This window comes from Accipiter gentilis, chromosome 22, assembly GCF_929443795.1.
Source record: "Accipiter gentilis chromosome 22, bAccGen1.1, whole genome shotgun sequence".
Classification (NCBI taxonomy): Eukaryota; Metazoa; Chordata; class Aves; order Accipitriformes; family Accipitridae; genus Astur; species Astur gentilis.
Genome location: NC_064901.1, coordinates 6,158,877 through 6,179,092, shown reverse-complemented (window position 1 = coordinate 6,179,092; position 20,216 = coordinate 6,158,877). Strand labels below are relative to the sequence as shown.

Genomic DNA, 20,216 nt, shown 5'->3' with positions numbered 1-20,216 from the left:
CCATATCTTTAAATTTATAACTATAAAAGTAGAGAGTGTACCCAGAAATGAGAGCTAACAGAGATTGGCAGCATCCAAAAATAGTTGTAACAGCTGTTCAACAATCTATAAGAAAGGAGTTGCAGGTTCTCTCCCAGATATCATCGTCTCATAGCTTCTATTAGTCAAATACAAATATATTTATTAGTCAACAAATACAAATATATTTATATCCCAAAGGACTTAAGGGCAGTGTAAAGTGAATTCCTTAAACATGATTTTTCCAGGGCTAGGAGTTGACTGATCTTTAAACACTAATGCTGGAATAATGCAAATTGTACTTGCTCTATGAATAGGTAAGCTGCTCTCCAGTACTGTCAGCTATGCTGTTTGATAAGCACCACACTGACTTTGCTACTGGAATTCAAGTTCACCTTTCAAAATAAAGTAGGAAACTTTGTAGGTAGGACCTTATGCTTAAGCCCTACCACTAACAAAAACACATTGTAACTTTCTGATTCTGTAGACATTAGCTCCTGTGCCTCTACATCCAGTCAGCTTTGAAGTCTACATGTCAAAGGAGGAAAATTTGTTGGTGGACTAGAAAATAATGGAAGACACTTTGCCTTTTACTATGTAGTGGTCTTATATTAACTTATCCTAGTGCTCAGAAGACAAATATATATATATATATATATATATAAGCAAGTAATACTTTGTTGCCAGCTGGACTGAAAAAATTGGAAAATTAGCTATAACCTTATCTTTTACAAGGATTATCTTTGATTATCTTCTACCATCCTAACTCCATATCAGCTAGGCATAGTCATGACCCACAACATGCTTCCTGTGCCCCAGTTAAGACTTAGAGATGACAAAAGTATGCAAATCTTTTAATTGGCCTAATGCAGTGGTTAATCCACTATGGACAGTCCTAAAGCACTGGGGCACCAGCCAAACAATTGATGAGTTAAAAAAAGAAGTTTCACTTACAGACAAGGTTGCTCTGTGATTATCTACATTTCCTTCAGCTTGGCAATGGTCAACATCGGAACATTCAGAGCAGAGAAAGGATGTTAACCTGTATGTAATGTATGACCAGGTGCAGCAATCTTCCTAACAGAGAACTTTGTCTACTACTTCTGTAAGTAGATTCATTTTAAGAACACTACATTTTCTTAAAGCATTCTGGTGCTCCTTGCTCACAGACATTAGGCAAGTATTCTTTTGCAGTGGTGTCATCTAGTGGTCAAATTCAATGAAAAAAGATATTCCTTTTTTATATCTGCCACGTTCTGTGATGTCTTCTTTCTTATACACTACCTTTAAGCAACCTATTTTAGTCTGCAGGTGGTTGACTTTTAAGTTCCGTACTAATTGATGGACAGCAATTGGTTGTCCCCCAGCCTCCACAGGGAAGGGAGGGTATCATCACATAAGCTATTTTTAAGGGCGGAAGAGGGGGAGCTGAAGAGCTAGTAGAGTCGTCCAACCTAAAACCTCAGATCTCTTCACTGCTCAAATCAGACTGCAAGCTTATAGATGAACTAATTATCACACTGCTCATTTGTATACCCCAATAAAGACAGCCATTATTTCTTGTGATAGCACCCAGACTCAGAACACTGATTAAACCACAACTGGTTGTTTACACATGCTTTAAATCTAGTTTTTCCTCCAACAAAGTAAAATAATTAAAAAAAATAAGCACAGTGCTGACCTCAAGCAGAAAAGAATAGGTCCTACAGCTGAGTGAGTGAGGCTGTTGCAGGTTTTATTTGGTGTGTCTGAGCCGCTCACTGAGGTTACTTCAGGTAGGCGTTCCACACCACATAGTCCCAACTTTCAGTTAACTGAGTTTAGATACCAAGATGTTGAAAATCAATTTCACAAGTTTCAAGTACCAATAATACAACACAGTACTAGGACACCAACAACTGGACAGGTTACTGCAGGAGATGCCAGTCTTTACACAAAAACAAAAGGCCAACTAGTACGTTATGGGTCTTAAACTTTCAGTTCTGAAGCGCAAACATAGGAAGCAATTCCAGTGATGCGGTCAACATTTTTCCTCTGCTTCAATGAAGTGTCATCTAAAACGTTAGCTGTTTATTTTATATCTTAACTGATGATAGTTAACATGAAATACTGCTGTAATTCCCCCCCCCCCGCCAAACAAAATCTCAAATAATTTCCATGCCTTTTTCAATAAATTACTTTCCATAAACAGCAATTTTACATTCTAAATAACAGTACTAATAGCGTCAGCTGTTTTCAATTCCTTGGCAACTCAGGACTTAATTTGAGATTAAGTTTTCTGTCTATATTATATGATGTTTCTGACCAACGTTTCAAATAATAATTTTGTCTTTTATGAAGGCAGTACTAGGAAAACATTGTTACACAACTCCTACAGTTCTTTAACCAGGAATCCAAGCACCTCATGTTTTAAAGCATAGCACAGCTGCCACTCTGGAGAAAAGACAGCCCCAGTTTGGCCAGAAAAGCTGGACACATACAAGTCAAAAAAAGCTGGCAATTTTTAATCAATACATCACCTTAAAGTTAAAGAGAAAGCAGAATTATCTCCTTGTGGCTTCTACTAGATTACCAAACTGCACGCATCATTTTCAGAGACTGCCTGAATAAGCCACATCATAGCATTGGGGGGCCTTCTCCACAATGTCTTTCTGGTTGATAAGGGCTGTTAAGACACCGGACATACCAAAACAACAGGAAGACAGAATATCTCCCAAACTCTCTGAGTTCCTCCTACCAGACTTCAGCAAGAAGGCGGAAGCAGCCAAATTCAAAACTGAGCAGCACTACAAAAGGCTGGAAACCAGAAGAGCCCGATAGGGACGTAAGACCAGAAAAAGCAATGGGGCATCAGATTCTGCAACAACAAGAACACACGGGTTGGATACAAGAACCATTGGTCTCAAAAAAAAAAAAAAAAAAAAAAAAAAAAAATCTTCTTTTGCCTAACCTCTGCACAAAGCACTTGTCCTCTTACTCTTTCTAGATCACCTGTCCTTGCTTATAGTACTGTAGACTACTTCATACGTTCAAGAAGAAAACATTTACATTAAGCCAAAATGCTAACCTTTCTAGTGTTTGTGTTCACTCCCATTTATTTTGTTCACAATCTAGAAAGCTGCATCCAAACAATCTATCCTACAAGAATATTACATGTGCAAAGTTAGGAGTTATAAAATATCAGTACTTATATTGCTTGAGCAATCCCTGGTTACACATGCATTATGTTGTGGGCTTTGCATTTAATGATGCACAGAGCTCAGATAACAAATGATCCTGCTGATGTTACACTTGCTAAAAACTCCATACATAAATTCAGCGGAAGAGTTTATAACACCATGACACAACTGGGTTTTCATGATCTGCCAAATTCTGTTGGTCTCATAGGATGCTGTTACACTATAGATGGACTGTGAGCATTTTTGCTAGTAAAGATCACAAAAACATAGCTGCACATGACACACACACACACAAATCACTCCTGAACAGCCATGTTATTTACAAGTAACATGAGTTGGTATACTTAATCCCCAATGTAGTACTTCAAAATACAGGTCAAAGTCAACTGCTAATTGGGCAGAAGAATAACTATGTCTCACCTCCTCCCACTTTGTATTCTTTAATTACGTCTCTCTAAGTATAAAAATCGCTCTGCATTACCATGTTATTTGCACCATTTCCTGGATTTAGTATTAAAGGTCTGAACTAGCTCTTTGCTATACATTTGTCCAGAACATCAGTGGCAATCAGCTAAGGCAAATTTTTCATGCTTCATTTTACCAGACACAAATTTATACTTATGTAGTTTAAAACATACACTCTCTAGCAGATTAATTTTCTATGGAAAAAAATTTATCTGAATCTTTGGTATTTTGAATGGTATCTAGCCCACCCCAAAGGCTTAAGAAATTTAGCTTATATACTATTAATATGTTCATCTGTGAAAGTGGAACATAAACACAAAATTGTTAGATATGTATCTCAACACAACTTTGAATAACCAAGAAGACTGAATTAAAGGCTGGTAAAAAATGATAGCACTATCGTCATGAGATAGAATCATATCACAACTTTATCTGAACAGAATTTAGCTTACAGAGTAAGTAGAAATCATTTTGTTAAGGCAAACTTAAAAAGTGATTTATGATGGTCTAAAAAGAAAAGTGAAAAGGACTCTGAATTTCAAAAGACAAAGAAAGAAGACAGACTTGTATTTATCACATATAAGCCTACTTCTCATTTAAGCTTTGAAAAGCTAAGATGCACATGCATAAATACTTTAGCAAAGAGTTTAGAAAAGTAATAGAAAGACAGGAGGGTTGTTCTTGGGAAAGAAAGGTTGTTCTTCTAAAGCATTCTTTTTGCTATTAGTTTGGAAACTGACAGCATCTTCAAAGTTTGAAGACAAAGGCATTTCATTGAACAAATGAAAACCAACACCTGTACTACACTGACAGTTCATAATGTTTAGGTTTCTAGTTTAAAAAAAAAAAAGAAGAAAAAACTTATTATCTAAGCAAAATGACTGTAATACTAGTGGTAACTTGACTCTAGTCATTAGACAAGTATAAAGATGAGAAAGATAGAAACAAATTTTGGATATAGGTTTTCTGTACAGAAAGCAGCAACTCTACTGAAGTTGTTCCTGTCCCAGCTTTGCAGACTGGGACTTCACTGGTTGAAAGAAATAGAGCAGGGAAGACATGGAAAGCTTTTCTATTAAGCACTGACCTTACATACGTACCCATACAAATTTCCTTACAACTTATCTCCTGCAGTGCATCAACAGATTTTTCTTCCTTGTGTAGTACAAAATTTGCCTTAAGATCTGATCAGCTACTCATACAGAATAACTATGTCCTCCAATGACCATTCTGAACCAGCACACTCCTATCACCCAGTACACACTAGATTACACGCCAAGGCCTCAGGATAGCCACAGACGCCCCATCCACTCTGCAATGTAAGCTGGCGCCTTCCTCCTGAAAAAAGCAAAACAAAACCACCCCACAAATGAACAAAAAAACCCACAGCAACAGATGAACCCACAAAGGCTTTAACACACATTCTGCAGGTATTTCCAAGTTGAGCACGTCTAAGCCCTTCCCATTTTAAACTTCGGTTAGGTGAAAATACAAACTTATTTAGACAAAACATGGACCTTTTCTAGCACTCTTGCAGAAGCTGCTTTAAAGAAAGACTCAAGCTAGCTACGTGTTGTAAAACAATGTACTTATACCAGAGAGCCTATGTAATAATGATATGAGAAAGAAAGCATCTGAAGCTCAAAATTCTTCCAAGTTTTCAATCAGTCTAAGATAACAATAAAACCACTTGCAATACATACATCAGCCTAAGACCAAGCATAACACTAACTCCAAGTGGGGTGAAAAAAAACATCACGCTAAATTCCAGATAATCATGCATTACAAACATTTTATAATTAATTCCCAACTTCTGAGAATGCAGTCACAATTTTCGCCACTACCTAAAAAGCAAAAATCCAACTTTCATCAATTCTTTAAGCTTTCAGTAGTTCAGCCATTCTGAGTATACAGAACACCACGTGATGAACTACATTCTGCATGATTCATCAAAACTTTCATATGATTTTTAATTCATAGCTTCCCCTAGTTTCTCATTAAATCTCATTCTACAAACAACCCACCTTTCTCACACCAGGGGACTGACATTCCTTTGCAAATCCACCACACAGACAAAAAACTGCAGTCTCAAGACCCGAGAGAGCTGTCCTGCCTCCACAGCTGCTTCTAAGCTAAGGAAAGAGATACCAAGCCCAGCAATACAATCCTTAATTAAAGTAGGGAGGAGCAGTAACAGTATCGCTAGCTTATTCATCACATCTCACTTCACAGGTGTTTGATGGAGTTTCATTATCCTGATTTCTGGTTTAAAAAAAAGCACACACAAAAACCACCCACACCAAACAAAAAGAAATACATGTTTATTTTTAAGTATACTTACCTTGCACCATTACTTCTAACTACTTCCACTGTTTCACCAACAAAATACCGATCCTTGACATAAGCAAAGATTTCATCACAGATCTCATGAAGTCGGGAGCGATGGGTAAGGGTGGCCAAGTAGAGAACTGGAATGATGAGGGCCTCTGGAAAACTTTGAAGATTATGTCTGGCTTTCTTCTCTGATTCCAGTGCTTCCTGATATGTGAGTCCTGGTTTACCTGTCACAGCACAGCTCCACACAAGGCTGTTGCACAGAATGGTGCGTTCAAAAAAATCACTGAAAAGAAAGGCAGGGTGAGGGGGGAGAGGGAGAGAGAGAGAGAAAGAAAACAGTTGAGTTCTGACTAACATTTTCAATTTGCTCACAATTAATACAGCAGCAGATATCTTTTACAAGCCTGAAATGCAAAGGCAGCTCTACTCCTGTACAGGTTGTGGATAATCAAGGGTTATTTACCACTTTTTAGCCATGGCATGGTAAATTGCTGTTGTAAAACCAAAGTCTCCTCTCAATACAGACTATGGTAACAGCATCAAGACCTAGAAGTGCTACAAACAAATATTCACGTATAAGAAGCCTTATGCATAAGAATAATCACACTGAGTTTTAACAGGTATCATATCCTCCTCACATCTCCCACATTTCCACAAATATTTGCCAGAGGAGGGTTTAAAACTGTACAAACATAAAATAACCTTAAGATCACAGAACCACGTTGAAACTTGAACAAGTTTCAGATTTTGAGTGCCCTAGCTCACAAATTAAAAGATGGGAGAGGTAAAAAATTAATGTCAAGTGGTTCTCTAAATAGTTTTTATTCCTATACTGTTTGCATTGCTCTTAGGAAAAGCATTAAACTATTTTTTCCTACAGATTCTTCTCCTCCATTGTTCCACTAGCAAAAATCGATTCTCCTCCTTCCCTGTATTTCCAATTAATGCTAAAATTACATAGTTGTTATTGCTTATTTACTAGTTATTATATTGGAATCAAGAATGAAGAGTTTTCATTAGTCAGTATCTGTCAATTTTTGACAGGTATCAGAAAAACAGCAGTTTGTTAAAACACCTTCTAGATTAGAGTAGATGATAGAGCTATTCACAGAACCATGTTAAAATTTATCACACACTATGGATCAGTGATTGGACACAAGAGCAATCTTTCAATATGCCCCAGTTCAGACAATGGTTTTTATTTGCTTTCCTTTAAAAATCTTAACAGACCAGTATTGATAAATATGCGATGCACAACACAACAAATGCCGTTTTCCCTTGTATCAGTTCAACATAGCTATTTTAAGACAAACAGTACTTTCAGAACACTGCATGCTACACAAGATACCTATACTGGAGTTTCATTCCTGAAAAAAAGAATTTACACTGAGGAGCGTTCCCATTTTTAAAAGGCTAGAACTGTTCAAATCATTTCTAATAATGGGGTTAGAGAATTGGACAGGTCACACTTCCAAGTTTTTCTTGCAGGCTCCCTGCAAACTCAAGCCGGCAAACATGCATCAGACAGACTGATGCAGAAAATAATGTTCAATGCAGATAGACAGATGAACCATAACATTTTGTAAATGAAAATGAAAATTCCAGATTGAGGACAATGGAGGGTCCTGGCTCAGATAATCCTTTCTGTATGAGCACAGGATTCCTCCGAGTGAGAGAAAGATGCTCTAGTAAGAACATCAGCTGCAAGAAGGGGAAAAGGACAGAAGAGGAAGAGATATATTATCCAAATAATATTTAATAGCTACAAAATCTCAGATTTTTTATATCACCTGCATCTACTTAATATATTTGACAGTACATGGGTCTAACACATTGTAAGTAATAAGCAATAATTTGGGTTTGGTTACTCTAAACAAAAAAAGGTGAAGAACAAAGGAGAGAGAATGAGAGAAATTATTCTTCAATACATGAAGAACTGATGGCTGTCAGTCATTCTTTGTGCACAGGACAGAATACCCTTTTTTTGCTGTCAACCACGGTGTATCAGTATCTTTATAAGGTATAGAATAGTTACTTAAACATTTTAAGGAACAGGTTAGACAAAAATCTGCCTGCCTTTTTTTTTTTTTTTTTAAAGAGGTGATAAAACATGATCTCTTCAGGTCTCTTCCTGCCCTACATTTCAATACTTCTGTATTAGATTCACAATAATTTTTAGTAGTCTTACTGACTTCAATGGATAAAGAAACATTTACTCAAATCTTCATGCAGCTGTGTGTCTCTACATATATTTTTATGTCTCACCAAAGAGGTTCTTGATAATTATCTTTAGCCATGAAAAAGAAAACCACCCTAAGTGTTATTAAAAAAGGTACCAGAACATATTCTCAAAAAGTATGAAAGTAAAAGGGGAAAAAGAAAGGGGGGGGGGGGGGGGAGAGAGAGCAGAGAGGGAGGGAGAGACAGGTTGACGCTGACCGTGTCCCTTTAAGAGCTGCTGTTATTCTTTGTGAGGGTATACCGGGCAGTCATGCTATTTAAAGCAACAGCATTGAACTTGGGGGGGGGGGGGGGGGGACACACAACTGGAAAAAAAACAAACAAACCAACACCCCCCCCCCCCCAAATGTTTTTAATCCATGATTATTACAAGTGCAAAATTCTAAGATTACTTTAACTGAAACATATTTGAGGAAAACATTTTTTTTCATTTGCATACAAGAGTAGTTCGTGTATCTAGTTTCATTCTCCCTCATTTCCTCTTTTGTTTTGTGTGGATTTTTCCCCTGTGAACTTACAGGGAAGGCAAAAATTGTGTGAAAAAAATTACATTCGATTTTGAAAGCATTATTTGTCTTTAGCTAGTCGTTACCTACAGCACATCAAAACCATCTGTGCTTAGTCTGTTAACACAGTTTTATTACAATGTTTTAATGATCTCACTTTAACTTGGTTTGAGGGAGAGAAGAAAACAAATTCCCAACGGTATAGGAGTAGGTGTTCTTTGTAGTACTCTTTCTGTCCCTGTCTCTCTCTGGTGCACGTCAGTTATCACAAAAAGACTTACAAAGAGCAGACACAACAGCTACCAAACCAAGAGAACAGCAGCGGAAGGAGCGATACCCTTTCTCCTTAAGCAAGAGTAATAGCACACGATCATATTCTACGTTCAACTTAAATTCACAACAGCAAGTGCATCTGCTGCTAGGTTGCATCTGAAGCCTTATCTACATCTTTATCTAGGGTATTACAGTCTTTGGGGCCTCCTCACCAGTTCAAGACCTCTCTAACTTGACAACACAGAGAAGGAAGTTCATACAAAACACATCCACAAAGCTCACTTGCACGGTCACATCTGCCTGCGAGAAGTCAAACAGGACTGCAGCGCCCTAGTGAAGATGTCCACATCAGCTCAACTACTCGAGGAGCAGAGACTAAAAACTTCAGTTGTCTTTCTAGTAGTAATTAATGCTGACTTCTCAGCTGGATGCCTTTTTTCATTTACATTATATAGTTAGTTTTCCACGCAAGGCAAGGTAAACAAAATTATCAGCAAATGATTAAGTAGTTTAATACCGCTACTTGGTAGGTATTTGATAGGAGGAAGTTCATTAACAGAAGCTAGAAATAAATTACTTGCAATCTTTGTGCTGACTGCAGTTGCAATGGATATAAAAATCCAGCCTAGAAATGACAGATGCCTTTTGCTTGAACTAACCAAGTACTTCCATTGAGTCCAAGATCTACTGCATTTTTAGTGTGTTTCAAGAAGGTGTTTCTTTCCAACCATTTACTTTCATTCATTTCCTTAGCATATATTAAAAACAAGTTGGGGGGGAGGGGGTTGTTTTTTGCCTTTTTTTTTTTTAAACAGAATTATATATCAGAGAATGTAAAATATGAGAAAGTCATGTTAAGTGAAATTTAAGAGAGAGGGAAAAGGCAGGGAAAAAAATATCTTTGGGATGGCTAATTTGTAATAATCATTATTTTTAATCCCAAAGCCCCTGTGAGCTTCTAGTATATAATCTAGTTAGTCTACGGTTGGAGGGCAATCGCCGAAGACCAACTCTGCCATTCTGGATCACAAAAGCATTCTTCTACTCTGCCTTGTCTCCAGAAGTGGTCAAGAATACATATTACAAAGTAATTCACAAAAGAAACAAACAAAACCACAACTGAGAAAGAGACATCTATTCCTTAATATTTATAGTTTAGTTATGCATTAAGGAATATATTTCAAGTTACAAGTTTCTCTTCAACAGAACAGAAAGATCAACCTAATTTAACTAAGGACACTTTAAAAAGCCTTTTGAACAGGTCTCATTTTGACTGTAACCAAGAATTCCACAGCTCAATCTATAAAGACGTTTCGGTAAGTTCTGAAGATGCAAAACTGCTCTTTCCCCCCAGTGTTTTAGAATGAGGAACATTCCCACCACTGTATCTATACTACTCGTTTTCTTTTTCAGGCTGTCTTCACAAGCAAAACTTCCCATACTTCAACAGTAGCTTTCACCACGCATCTATATCCACTATTAACTTTCACAGACAAGGTATCAAAGACTGGTGGTAACATCCCACCGGTTTAATGTGTTTCTCATCCATCCCATGCATCTTGTGCCCACCCATACTTGCTTCTCCAGCTACTATTGTGGGTCCAGGGACTCTGTTGGTCTGTCCCGGAGTCTGTCCCTCTTAACCACGAGTACAACCAAGCACGAAGAACATCAGTTCTGCCAGCTCCTGTTACTCCTGATAAAATACAATCAAACACTGCCACCTCAGTGCACCCCCTTTTAAAGGGTTACAAAATTATGCAATGGTATTTCAGATTAAAAAGGAAATACATTCTTAACGGGAAAGTCACTTTACAAAATACTAGTCTTGCCAAATTCTCCTCACATTAGCATAATGCTTTCTTACATAGAGAAGAGTAATACTAACGTATGATTTGTATTCATCTCTACTAAAGCTGCCATGGGCATGAAAGAAGCTTTTCAACACTAAGTTTGTGCTCTGTTAAAGAAAAAAACAGAAACAAAAAACCAAAACACAACAACAATAAAAAACCAACAACAAGTAAACAAACAAGAAAACAACTTAAGTCTTAACCATTTGTAGTAATTAAAAGCATTCCTATAGTTGAGGAAGGGGGTGAATTCAGGTTAGCATTACGTATCTATACAGCCCACTTGATCTAGTCAGACTCGGTAATTTTTGAATTCTCCCCTGAAAAATTCAAGTTGCTACTGCAAAAGTAGATTCAGAGAAAGATTTAGACAATGGTTTTCTTTCATGCAACAAAAAGCTAACACAATTTTTAAGAAGTGGGCCCTCCCTATCCCCATTAATCTAGTTGCCCTTGCTTAGGCAAAGAAATGGGAGATGTTTTCGGAAGACATCAGCTATTTGAAGCACCACTTTGCAACCAGCAGAGACAAGGATCAGCATCTTTAAAACTTGCTGAAAGATGAGCCTGTGTTCTCTGGTAGATTATGCCACAAACAGCTAACATTAATCCAAACTTACTCACCTGTGCTAGGACACCTTGCTAAGCAAAAAATACTAAACTTTTCAATACAAAGCACCCATTTTACCCAACCTAACAAAACAGCCAGAAGAGAAACAAAACCCCACCTCCCCCACACAAAAACCAGGCATAGCAGAGTTTTCTGCAAAGTTGTCCCAAATACCGTATTCTAAGCCCTGACCTCTGAGCTAACCACCCGCTGACATTTCTAGGGATTGCCTGTGCGAACACAAGTCTAAATTTATCCCTTAATTTGTGAACTTTGGTTAAATGTGGAATTTGGTCTTTCATACTTTTTCTTAGCGACAACATCCCTGCAGTGTAAATAAGCCTGTCAGAGTATTTAAAATATTCACCAGACACTTTCGAGAGCGGAAAGACATTTTAAAAGGATACTTTTCGTGCTGAAATTTTAGCAAAACTACACATACGTGAAACATATTTCAGTGCAGTGTCAAAAAATACATGACAGTCATCTAATTAGGTGATAATAATAATTGTAACCAGAAAAGCAGCTTTCAAAATATTGGAAGCTGGGGGAGGGGGACTTAATTTGTACAGGAACAGGAGGCTGTCAGCTCTTGCTCATTAGGCTCTTATACGCCCCATAATGAAAACACTCCTTACAAAACTTCCAACAAAAAACTCAACACCCCCTGCCCGCCCCCCCCCCCCCCCCCCCCAAGTATATCGACCAGGAAGCACTAAGGCATTACCCTCAAAAGTTACCCAACGCAACTTCTTTAAAATTTTATTAGGCGAAGCGTATTTGAGTAAGAAAAACAAGTCTAAACACGAAAAAGATTTAGGTGTGCTCTAATTTCACAGGCTACAAATGAAAACTATTTCAGATCTAATCTCATCAGTCTGCACGTCTTTAAAAAAAAATAAAGAGAGTTTGGATGCGGGGGCCTTTTTGTAGGCGGGGATGGTGCTGGATCGGACTGGGGGGTGAAAACACATACGTTATCGGCTTTTGAAAAACGTCTCGCTAAATACTTTCAGTCCATTGTTCTTCCAAGCGATAAAGTAAGCGGCAGCAAGTTCGGCACTGCCCGTGCAAATAGGCTTTCAACGGTTAACGACAATTTCACCACGTCCATTGGTCTTTTTACACACGGAGAAGGCAAAAAAGGAAAAACAAACAACAACGGCAACAACAAAAAAGCAAGGGACGGGAAGAGGGGGGAAGACCTCACGAGAAAGACAGATCCTGAGGGGACAGGTGTGCCCGCTCGGCTCCAGGCCGGGTTTAACCCCCGGCGGTGCCGGCCGGGAAGGCAGGGCTCCGGCAGCGGGACCCCCGCCCCGCCGGACAGGTGCAGCGACCCCCGCGGCCGGGCCGCGCTGCGCTCCCCGCCCCGGCCCGGCCGGGGCCCGCCGGCCATTTCCAACCGGGTCAGCCGGCGGCTCCCCGCGGAGGCGGGGCGAGCGCGGCCCTGGGCGGCGCGGCGGCCCCGCGGAGGGCCGGCAACGAGGGGTTAACCGCGGCGGGAGCCGGCCGGGGAGCCGAGCCCAACGGGCTCCGCGGGCGGCGCCCCCCCCCCCACGCCCGCCACCACAACAATAGGGCGGCCGGCACATGCCGGGCGGGCGGCCCCGCTGCCCCGCGGCGCCGGCTGAACCCGGGCCCGGCGCGGCCCCTTCCGCGGGGCGGCCTAGCGCCGTCCGCCGCCGACACGCGGCTGCCGGCGGGGGCGGAGGGGAGGGGAGGGAGGGAGGGGGAGAGCCCGGGCCCGGCAGACGCTCGCTACCACCCGCCGCCTCCCACACGCGCAACTTTCACTTCCCCGGCGGGGGCAGGGGAAGGGGCGACACCGCGGAATGAGCGGGGCTGGGGGGGGGGGGGGAGAGGAAAGAGCCGTCTACCCCTCCTTCCCCGCAAGGGGGGCCCGCGGGATACCCCCGCCGAGGAGGGGCAGGGATTCCCCCTGCCCCGGGCGAGAGATCCGCCCTCTCCCCCTACCCCCCTTCGGGAGGGCACGGGCTCGCCGCCAGCCGCGCCCCCCCCCCCCCCCCAGCCCCCCCGGCAGGGCTCCCCGCGGCGCTGCCGGGGAATCCCCTCCCTCCCCGCCCGCCCAGGTGTCAGCCGTTCGGGGGTTAAACCGCTCCCTGCCCGCCGCCGCCGCCGCCGGTGTGGGGGGGGGGGGGGGGGCAGGACGGACGGACGGACGCGGACCCACGGACGCGGGCACGGGGGTTGTCTCTTACTCGTAGTCCCTGAAGATCTCGTTAGTGACCCTGCAGTAGAAAACGCGCTCGTCCGGCCGAAGGTCGGCGGGGGGCTTCTCCCTCACGAAGGGCTTTCGGTGCAGCAGCGGCATCGCCCCGCTCCCCGCGCTCTTCCTGCCCCGGGACCCGCTTCGAGGGGGAGGGAAAAAAAATAATAAATAGATTTAAAAAAAATTAAAAATATGGAGGGAGGCAGTGCGGGCATCGGCGCCCCCCCGGCCCGGGGAGGAGGGAGCGGGCCCGGCGTGTCCCTCCCCCCGGGGGAGCCGGAGAAGGAGCGGGAGAAAGCGCCGGCGGCGGCGCGGCGGCCTTTTGTGTTCCTGACGCGCCGCTGCCTGCCTGGGACTGCGCGCAGAACGAGCGGCGGATTCTTCCTCCCGCCTCCGCCTCTCTGCCTCACAATGGGGCCATGACGCCGAGCGGCGGGCGGAGGCGGCGCCCCCCGCCCCAGCCGCGCAACGTGCTCGGCTCGGGGATACCCCCGCCGCCGCCGCCGCGCTTTGTCTCCCCCGGCTCCCCTGCCCCCGGGTCACCCCCCTTCCCCCGCCTCTGACCCGCACACGCCGGGCCGGACACCGACTTCCACTCCCCCGCCGCCCCCGCCTCCTCCTCCCCGCGAAGCAAACACCCAGGAGGGGCAGCGCCGACCACTCATCATCTCCTCCTCCCCCGCCTGCCGGGACGCTGCCGAGTGGGGGTCCTCGCCCTTCCCGCCCCGCGCCTCGCCTCGCCCCGGCCCGGCCGCCGCCTCTGCGGGACAGCGCGGCCGCGGCGCGGGGGGGGGGCTGCCCGCCCTCCGGCCTGCCGCTCCGGGGGGCTCCCTCCCCTCCTGCCCACCTGGTGTGGCCGCAGGCTGCCCTTGCTGCTCGGCCGGTGCGAAGCGCGGTTCCCCCTCGCCGCGTTTCTCCCCTTTCCTCTGCCCCCCCCCCCCCCCGGCTCCTGGGAAGTTTTTGATCTACTTCTTCAAGCCCTCAATCAGGAAGAGCTGCGGGGAGGAGCCTTCCCCTGCTCTCCCCTACATCTTTATTGGCCGCTCGGTGCCTTCCAGCGTGTGTCACACAGGAAGACAGCGAGCTACATTATTAATTAATGGCTGAGAGGGCGCATCCTCCATTTTTGAATTATCAGCCGGAGATCTCCGGGGCGGGGGGTGGGCCCAGGCCGACCACGGAGGGGAAGGCGGCTCTTGCTGAGCGGCGCTGCCGGCCGGGCCGGGCTGCGGGCGGCTCGGCGGGGCACGGCGCGGCGCGGTGGGGCGGCCGAGCCTGCGGCGGGCGGCGCTGCCCGCCCGCGCCTCCTGCCACCGGCATTACCAGCGCTTCCGAAACCGGCGCCGAGCAGCCGCCGAGCCCCTGGGAGACCACCGGCCCCTGGGAGACGGCCAGCCGCAGGGTGCCGGAGGGATCCACTGTCCTCAGTACCTGCCCTGCGAGCGAGGGCAGGCGCGTCGGCTTGCGGGGCTCTTCCCTTCGGCTGACCCGCAGCGGTTCCGGCGTTTGACGGAGCGGTGCCGGAGACGTTTGTCTCTGTCTCGCAGCCCCAAAGCGCAGGAGCGTACCGCTATCGGAGCGTGCAGGGGCACACGGGTGTGTTTTGCCGAAAGGGAGATTGTATAGCATCGAGATGAGCCTAAGAGTTGTACGCGGGCCCCTTGACTGCCTCGGTTTTTTCCAGTTCACGGAGGACGTCACTACGTGGTTTTACGAGTGTATTCGTTTTTCACCTTTTTTTTTTTTTTTTTTTTTCCCAACACTAATTCATTTACAGTGCCATTGGTAATTAAAACTGGGGTGTTAATTTAATTGTGTTCTTAAGGGTGCTAGCCAGCTTGAAGACATAAAAGCACAGAAAGTCCACAGCCATTGTGGTTCATCATCACAAGCCCCAGCACTTACATGAAAAATCTACAGAATAATGGTAGAAACTCCGCGGAACTATTGAGGTGAATAACAGCTGAAGGCTGATACCTAAGTAGTTTAAGTTTACAACTGAAATTGTAAATTTCTGCAAATAAAGGTCCCGTGCCGTTCCCTGCACCTGTGCAGAGGTTGTTTTCTTTACCTCTGCAAGTAAAGGCAAGGATCGGCACTGCTGTAGCCTGTGTGACTAAAACCTAAAAGAATGTTTACATCCAATCCATGAATTACTTTGTTTAAAGAGTGATCAGGTTTTAATCAAAAGCACTGAGAAATGTTAATGCTGGCTTCTTCTAGTTAAGTTTACAAAATACAAACCTTGAGCTACAAAACAGGTTAACTCCTGAGTCCCACCAGTTTATTTTCATTTGCCAGCTGGCTTCACTTTCAGTTTTTAATTACTTTCTAGCAAAGGGCACAAATGCAACTTGAGTTAATGCACTCGTACCTAACATCTGGTAATTTTTAGTTCGTTTTGCATCAAAACTGTACGGTATGCCATGGTTATGACATTTAGTGGTGCCAGCTCTTATGATTACAGTGAGATTTTGCAACACTTAGCTTTGTTTTAAGCTCTAGCTCTTCAGCAGATGTGATTAAATTGGAACCCCAGGTCTCCTTAAAAATAATTACATTTCTAAATCTCAACTTTGAGCGAAAAGCTTGAATATGAGAACCCGAAAGGCTTACAAGTTCCAAGGGAAAGACAAGCTCTGAGTTTTGAATTTTTGTAAATCTCATTATTTTTAAGCCAGTATCATGATGTTTGGGAACTTGGCTGATTTTTTTCATGCTCAGATTGTCAGACCAGCATTATTTTAGCACTAGTTGGTATCCATGAAAAATGCATGAGTTGATAGAACTGTGACATCAAAAGCGAATTCCCTTTTCCTTTTTACTCTCTCTTGCCCTCTTTCTCTTTTCTTCTCACCTTTTCCTCCTCCTCTTGTTCTTCCCCCCTCATTATTCCCTCGGTGATTTTCCAGTGAACAGATCCTCACTGAGTAATAGGGTTGCACTGTGTTTTCATGTTCTTAGGATACAGAGGAGCAGTTCATTTAGTTTTCACCTCTGAATCGCGCTCTGTTCTTCAAAATCCACGAATCCAGGCTCTGATTCTGCTCCCAATCAGGTCAGCAGGAACTAGAACAATTTTTCATGACACCAGCTAACGTCTACTAAGTGGGCATTGAGAATTCAATGGAAATGAATTCTGATAAATCAGAAAAAGGTTACTTTCCTTCCGTGGGAATGTTTATTGTATTTTTACACTGTGTTTGATTTTTGCAATAATTTGGTTTTCTTAACACATCACTGAAAGTATAGTTTTGATTCAAGATACAAGGGATTATTGATGATATTCAGTGGGGTTGTTGATGTGGATTTTGCCACAGAGCAGCAAAAAGGAAGCTGCTTTCTTTTTAAAAGATGATTTATACACTAACAGCCATACTAAACAGAGTCCTCTAGCCAGGCAGGTTGCAGTTCTTATTCATAGAACTTTAAAAATAGCTGTATTGGGAACATAAAATCTTATCAAATACTTGGTCTCTATGCTTTACAAGGGTAGAACAATTTCCTAGGGACAGTGTCGGCCCAGGCTCAGGGTAGCTGCTCCTTTAAAGTTCCCCACAATTTGCAAATTTTTATTTCTTTTCAGTTGCTCCCTGCTTTATCACAGATTTCTTTCCTTATCCTATCCTATTTCTTCCTGTCTTTAAACCACCAAGAACTGCTTTACACAAAGACACTCCAAAATATCTATTCAGATATTCCAAAATATCTATTCAGCTCTATCCATTACCAAATAATTCCACATGTGACTATTGTTATTCTGGAACAAGTAGAGCACACGGAATTATTTTACTAGAGCATTACCACTTTAAATTCATGCCTAACTTTATATTGGAATAACTAATGTTTAGCCAAATAATATACTTGGAACCTTGCAAAAGCAGAAATTTTACCCAGTTTTACCTATATTTTCAGGTAATTGGGAAAGTTTTTTTCTGTAGAGTATGTTTAGCCACTTGCTTGCTTGCTTTTTTGTTCTTTTTATTTTTCCTCCAAAGTTGCCTCTTGTTCCCTCAGGGTTTGGCTGAAGTGAGAGAAAAAAAAATATCATTGGATTTCTTCATAAAGAACTTCCTTGGACTTTTAATGGTATGCTAGGTTCTCAACTCTATTTTTTGTAAAAAACACATGGTTGAAAAGATAAATGTGAAAAATGCACTTATTTGTGTAAATGATGAATTGCTAGTGAGCTGTTCATTCAAATGACATAATATCAATAACCTCTACCTTTTTCTCAGTTGACTGGAGCATGCAAAAAAGGAGAATTATAACATATATGTGAGCATTGACTCATTTTAATGCACCAAGTAGATTTTTAGGGAATAGTATCATTCTTTTTCTTTCCAAATGCTGTTTTGAAAATCCTTCATTTCTGTAACGCAAACAAACTGTAGATCACTTTTTTAAAGCTTATGGCACCCAGCAAAAACACCTTATTTATCCAAGTATGGATTTTATAACTTGCTGGTACAGCTTTTTTTCACCTTTTGCCCTTTCTCCGCCACCTTGCTGAGCCAATTTACTCTTTTGATCATATATCTTTATTTAGACTTTAAACTATGTGAGCAAAGACAATGTGCTGGTTTTATCAATCCACTCCAGCTGTGTGCAACAGTAACATTTGGTCTATTGTCTTTTACTGGCTGTAGTGCTATGCTCAGTTTTTAATAACATGCTCACTTATAAATAACATACTTCAGTCAAAAAAAAAAAGGGGGGGAAGAGATATGCGGATGATTTTTCACAACACATTTCAAGAAGTTCTGTAATCACAAGGATAGGAGGTTCCTTATTCTGCAGCTGCTGGACACGTTCAACACTTGTTTGCTTCCACACGAGTCACAAATAAAGGTAAAGAATCAGTCCCTGTGGTCAGTGAATTTTTGATACAGTCACATTTTTTGGTAGTTTCTTTATAGTCTTAACCCAGGCATTCCACAGTGGCAAACATAGGCACAATCTTTGGGTCTATTACTATCACAGAGGGCAGTAAGTCATGGCTGGAGTCTGCTTTGCCTATTGCTAAGGTTAAATACCGCCCAATACAGCAGGGCCCATCCTTCAGCAAAGCCCTCAGGGAGCACTGAGATGTTTCTTATATCATCAGAGTTATTCCACAGAAAGGCATTCCATCTTCTTCATTTTTTTTCACAGTTTAATAGGATTTAGACACACAGTTCTCGCTGCTTTTAACGGATATTGCGTGTTTAACTTCCATGCAACTCCAGAAATTAAGAGATATGTTCCTTTAAAGTTTACTTTAATAATATCCTATTTTTTCCCTCTCAGAAAAGGCTATTAAAGGTATTTAAGCTGATAACCTTATACTAGTGGGGAGGAACTCTGACATCATTTACTTTGCAGCAATGACCATGTATGATTGGCCTCTAACCTGATTACAAAATGATAAAATGATGTTGTGAAACCACTGTTCATTTCCTAATAGTGCCTCTGAAACCAGCTTAAATTCTGAGAAGATTGGTACTGCATTTTCTTTCTTACAGTTGCAGTGCACAGGATACAAAGTATTGACACTACTGTAATTTTCTGACACTAAAATATGCTGAATATCTCATTGCTAACCAACATTTAGAATGAATGATGACTGATGAACGGTTTTGAGTGAACGATGGGTGAATTTGCTATCTTTTGCTACATATGCATATTGTCACTACTGGAGTGACGTATGGCATTTTACAATAGATTTAAATATCCTGCACCTGCCTGCTTGAAACCTGGATCTGAATCGATACAATATTCTTTATGCAGTCAAATTTAAGATTGAGAAATCTGGAACTGCATAATACTAACCTACCATTTACTAAGTTTGCATTCATCTTATTTGAATTACTTATATTGAACACCTCTCTGTCCAGTTGATGAGTAGAACCAATAATTTTAAGGATGTTACTTTATGATTTTGTTATATGACTATACAGTCCCAACTTTTTTTCAGTAATACTAAGATTAGACAAACCTGCCTGCATATTGAAAGAGATCCCACGCAGTCCCGTTTCTCCTGAGGAGCACATGAAGAGAAGTTCGCCCAGTAGCTGATCTGGCTTACGTAGTCAAAGATTACAGTGATGAGCCAATCTGAAACATATAATTCTGCTCAAATACAGACCATGTTGGATTTTCATAGAGTCGTTCATTCGACAAACGTGATGACTCACAACTGTGACTAGTATTGTGACTTACTTATCCATTTAATATGAGACTCCTTTGGCCCCCACCTTATTTTCTTCTGTCTCGCTACTCACCTCTCACAGAGGGCTTTAGGAAGGATGAGGCAAAGAGATTAACTATCTAGGCACAATTGCGATAGTGGATGCCAAATAAAAGCAGAGCTGAAGAAGCCAGCAGCTGCTGGAGCCCCAGCTTGGCTCGACAGGGACTCTGGATGTCTCCCCACTTGACAACACACAGGTGAGTCGTGGTGTGTGCAGGTGGAACAGTCTCACCACAATGCTCTTTACACGCGCTTAGACCCTGGCCGCC

General features: G+C 42.6%; 1 protein-coding gene across 5 annotated transcripts in view; it reads right to left on the bottom strand.

Annotated features, from left to right (window-relative positions):
* The window catches only part of BAZ1A (bromodomain adjacent to zinc finger domain 1A), a 67,396-nt gene extending 52,619 nt beyond the window's left edge, over positions 1-14,777 (bottom strand). For 2 of the 5 annotated variants that reach the window (XM_049825772.1, XM_049825775.1), the window contains exons 1-3: positions 14,563-14,777; positions 13,705-13,854; positions 6,004-6,282 (exon numbers count right to left, since the gene is read on the bottom strand). In XM_049825772.1, the coding sequence (XP_049681729.1) occupies positions 6,004-6,282; positions 13,705-13,817 (392 nt within the window). In that variant the 5' untranslated portion in view covers positions 13,818-13,854; positions 14,563-14,777. Of the gene's footprint in view, positions 1-6,003; positions 6,283-13,704; positions 13,855-14,279; positions 14,297-14,562 lie in introns of those variants that run through there. The other 3 variants (XM_049825774.1, XM_049825776.1, XM_049825773.1) reach the window with 2 other exon arrangements.
* Positions 14,778-20,216: the final 5,439 nt, after the last annotated feature.